The 4,422-nt window shown below is 42.5% G+C and overlaps 1 protein-coding gene across 1 annotated transcript in view; it reads right to left on the bottom strand.

Annotated features, from left to right (window-relative positions):
• Window positions 1-68: 68 nt before the first annotated feature.
• rmc1 (regulator of MON1-CCZ1) overlaps window positions 69-4,422 on the bottom strand; it is a 12,873-nt gene continuing 8,519 nt past the window's right edge. The window contains exons 18-21 of the mRNA XM_008296598.1: window positions 4,314-4,382; window positions 3,317-3,404; window positions 2,364-2,501; window positions 69-1,124 (exon numbers count right to left, since the gene is read on the bottom strand). Of these exons, the coding sequence (XP_008294820.1) occupies window positions 1,045-1,124; window positions 2,364-2,501; window positions 3,317-3,404; window positions 4,314-4,382 (375 nt within the window). The 3' untranslated portion in view covers window positions 69-1,044. The remainder of the gene's footprint in view (window positions 1,125-2,363; window positions 2,502-3,316; window positions 3,405-4,313; window positions 4,383-4,422) is intronic.

Here is a 4,422-nt window from a genome sequence, read left to right as displayed (position 1 = left end):
TCCTTGTCTTATATTAAAATTAGTTTGATGATGTGAAGAAGTTGCATGACAAAAACGCAGCACAAAAATCACTGCTACAGAACTGCAGTTTAATCTTTTATTATGTACAGATGCAATATAATTTCATTTTAGTTTCATTTACCAGCATTAAAATATTTGTAGCTTCATACAGTTCAGTGCAGTTTTATTTAAAAACAGTTTCAACACAATAAGTCACCTCAGTTTTACAAAATAAACATTACATTCACGCAGGTATCCGGACAAACAGACTCTGGCCCCGCCCACAACACATATGGCCCCACCCACAATATGGCCCCGCCCACAAGCATCTCACCTGAGCATCCCGATTACTGAAGTCTGCATCATTTCACAGACAACTTGCATTTTTTTAAACCAAAGCTGACAAACAGAACATCAGGACCAGCAGGTAAAAACATCTGGAGAATAAAATCGCAACGTTTTAGGACTAAAATTTAGGTTTTATTCTAATTATCTCTCCAACACCGAAGGCCTTTCTGAGAGCCAACTGTAGACTTTATTCCCATAATATTCTGATAAGATTTATAAACATTACACATTCAACGCTGACATTTTCATACTTCCAAGTTAAATAGCTTCATTTAATAAACGTCTTCCTGTCAGCTCCTTCAAAGTAAAACTTGTGATGTTTTGTAGTATTTTATTACAACACTGCGACTTAATCTCCAAATGTTTGATGTTTTTTCATCCTTTAATCCTAATCTCATCAAAATGAGAAACTTGTTTATCAGACGTAGTTCCTCTTTAATGATCTCTGTGATGTTTGTTCTGCTGATGTGATTCTAACAAACAGCTGTTGAGTCTTTAGTCCGATTTAAACGCCGTTTGTCGGCTGAAGTTCTGGTGAAAACGCTCGCTGGCTGCTGCTCTGTAGTCGAGCAGAGGTGTGAACGGTGGATTACTGCTCGACTTCCTGTTTCCCTGCTGGAACGTTAACGTACGCGGGGGTTTTGTGGTCCTTCGTCGTCGTCGGGAGACTCGCGGAGGAACTCTGGTCCCGGTTCTTCACACGGTGGAAGGCTTCATCAGCGCCTGTTCTCCAAACAGCTGCTTGAAGTGAACCACGTGTTCCTCACAGTGTTCTCCTGCAACAACACAAGGGTCGGTCGCTTTGGTTACTTGTTACAAACGGTCAGAAACTGTGAAGAACACCAACGATGGAGGCTCAAGGCACAGCGACTCAACTCTGTTATTCTGATTTATTTCAGAAAAGCTAAAAGTGGTTTTATTAACACTCTGAAGCCCGAAGATTTGATCAAAAATGGAACCAAAAACTGAAAGAACTGGGCAATTTTCAACTTTCCGAACCAAATTCTGAAACTGTGACGTCGTTTATAAACTGTCTGAGAGCAAACGTCCACAATAAAATAATCCAATAATTCTCCTCTGTTGAACTGCAGGCTGTGTTTCCACACAGCAGAGTGAATAGAGTTCAAACAGTTGAACATCTGCAGCGTGTTGGTAACGTCTGTGGACACGTTGATTTGAGGTTTTCTGAGTCATTTCCGACACATTTCGGGACATTTTGCTGAAGTTGTGGCTCATTGTGGTCACCTGTAGTCAATGTGGACCAGCATCTAGTTCTGATCAACCAATTTGGACTCATCTGGGACAACAGGTAAACAGTTAAATACCTGCAGTAGGCGGAGCCTCCGTTTGTTGTGGTATCATCGTCGTGGTGGACGTGCTGATTCTGGGATGTTCAGTTTGTGTAAATAATCAAAGAAATTTAACTTAAACCGTCTTTATTTCATAGTTCCTGTCAGTGACTCACCGTATCCATGGCAACGTCATACCAACACTCGCCTGAACAATCATTTCCAGTTTTACTTCCTGCTGTTCTGCTCTCGTCCTATTTGTGTTTTCACTGCATTTGCTCTCATGTTATATATCAGTGTTTGTTCCTGACAAATCTCTGGCGCCAGATGTTGTCTTCGGTTCTTTATCTTGTTTTTATTGCATTTAATCAGGCGGCAAAATGATCACTTGCAGAACACAAACAACTTCCTGCTAGAAGCTGGAACTACGGGACTTTTGGAGACCTCCTGACGCCACATCAACGTTTTTCTGGATTTACCTTCAAATTGGAGGAAAATCGAAGCTCCTGAATTACTCAAAGAAAATGAGTCGACCCAAAGTTTTTCTGAGCCGAGAAGTCAAACGCAGGAAAACAAGCTGCTGTTTGTTGGATTCAGAAATAAACCAGATTTTACATTTAAACTGTTCAGTGCAGCTCGAAGGGAAACGCTTTAGTTGTGTACGATAACAAAGCTGCGCTGAAGCTGTCCGTTTACGTGACTTCGGGTAAGTCGGGTTCTTCTCACCGGGGTTGAAGGCTGGACTTCCTCTGAGCCGCTGGTTCCGCTGCTGGAACGACCTGAACACTGTGTAGAACAACATCTGGTCTCCGGTCTGACGCGCCGCGTCCAGGAACTTACGGGCCGAGACATTGTCGTGGCCGCCTGGAAGACAGGAAGCAGCTCGGATCAGAACAAAGGTCTGGAACCTGCAGCACAGACGTCAGGGTTCTGTCCAGGACGGATCCAACAAGTGTCGTTAATAATTCACAGTGACGTCAGGATAAACTTTCACCCAACAAATACGACAGTTTACAAGTTTTACTGCGACGTTTAAAAAATGGTATTTTTTGATCAATCTGAAAAACACACATTAAAAAAACCAACAACAAATAGTTTTATTTTGGTACTTTCGGTTTCACGCTCAGGAAATGGAGAAAAAAAACAACATGGACTGAAAAATTAAAAAGTTACTTTTTGAGGCAGATTACACAGAAACTGGGAAAACAAATTAGCCGACATGCTAACGAGCTATTTCGTCGTTTAACTACGTTGGCGGTAAAACCACGTAGCTGTGATCACAACAGAAGCTACTTTAGCTCGTTTAGCGCATGCTAGCTGTGTAGCATTCAGACAACAAGAAGCATTTCATCAACCGGCTTCATTCCTCGCTGATTTATTTATGCACATATTCCATTAAAGTGGACGGTAAAGCTTCTCTTGTTATCTGTAACGATGTGCAGATCCTACGTTGAACACCAGGGGGCGCAAGTAAACATAAAGTGCTGAAGTGCAGACAAACAGAGCAGCGAGGAGACGAGGACGGAAGCTCATTAAAAACGTCAACAGTAAAACATCTTTAGCAGTCGTTCAATTTCTCCAGAATTATTAACGGATGTGGACACGTTAAGAAAACGTTTTCGGCAGAGCGTCGTGTCAAACAACCGGACGACATCAGAAACAAAATGACGTCAACGTACCGACGCTGCGGATGAATCTGAGCGCGCCCAGAACCTGCTGCTTGGACAGAAGAACCTCCACGATCTCGTCGTTGGCCGTCGACAGACGCTGAAACACACAAAGCGTCGCTTCAGGGATCAAACATCAAACAGCTTCTGTTTATTCAGTTTGTTCTACTTTTTGAAATATTCAAGCATCACATCTGATGAATGTTTCAGGTGTAACTTCATCGTCTGGCGTCACATTTCTTGTATAACTTCCAGCATTACTTTTCTGTTCTACTCATACGTTCATGACTGCGTTTTATTCGTGTTTGGTGCTTTTCTGTTCTTTCAGCGCTGCATTAATTCTTAACCCTGTAAAGTCTGAACCATCAAATAATCGCCAGAAAATTCTGTTTGTTTTTAAACTTTAGTGTTTATTGAACCTTTTTTGAGAAATTAAAAGAAATCAGGGATGCACGATATATCAGCGACCGCATCAGGATCGGCTGATATCAGTGTTGTTTACGATGTATCGGTATCGGTCCAACGAACAAGTTTAGCCGATGACTGTCTGATATCAGCTCCTTCGTCTCTACGTCTGATGTCGCTGCTATTTCACAGATGTTTTCACTTTACTTTTGCAATAAAGAGCTTGTGGTCTAGTTTGGGCTTCTTCTGAATCGTTTCTCACAGCGCTGACTGAGACTCATTTTTCGGTGTGAACAAAACTTGAACATCGACGTCGGTGATATCGGTAATCGCCGATATCAGAAATCTTAATATCGTGCATCACTGAAACAATTAATCAGTAATTTGTAGACTTGAGTTTTAATTTGCATCATTTTTGCTACGTCTTGCATTTTTGGAGCATGAATTCTGATCTGAGGTGGATCATCGGCGCCGCACGTGTCCGACTGAATGCATGAACAAATACACTGATGACGTCGAGGTCAAATACGACACCCGGCCTTACAGGTTACATCTGGCACGAGCATTTAGTTTGTCCGGTGACGTGCTAACAGTGGGGCCTTACCTTCAGCATGTCCAGAGAGAGCTGGTGTGCAGGAGGATACGTGCTCTCCAGAGACAGGAGCAAACAGGCCTGAGAGCCACAAACACAGAGAGACGTGAGCAAACGAGTC

This window comes from Stegastes partitus, unplaced genomic scaffold (assembly GCF_000690725.1).
Source record: "Stegastes partitus isolate 25-593 unplaced genomic scaffold, Stegastes_partitus-1.0.2 Scaffold1137, whole genome shotgun sequence".
Lineage (NCBI taxonomy): Eukaryota > Metazoa > Chordata > Actinopteri > Pomacentridae > Stegastes > Stegastes partitus.
The sequence above is the reverse complement of the archived record's forward strand: the minus strand, read 5'-3'. Positions and strand labels throughout refer to the sequence as shown.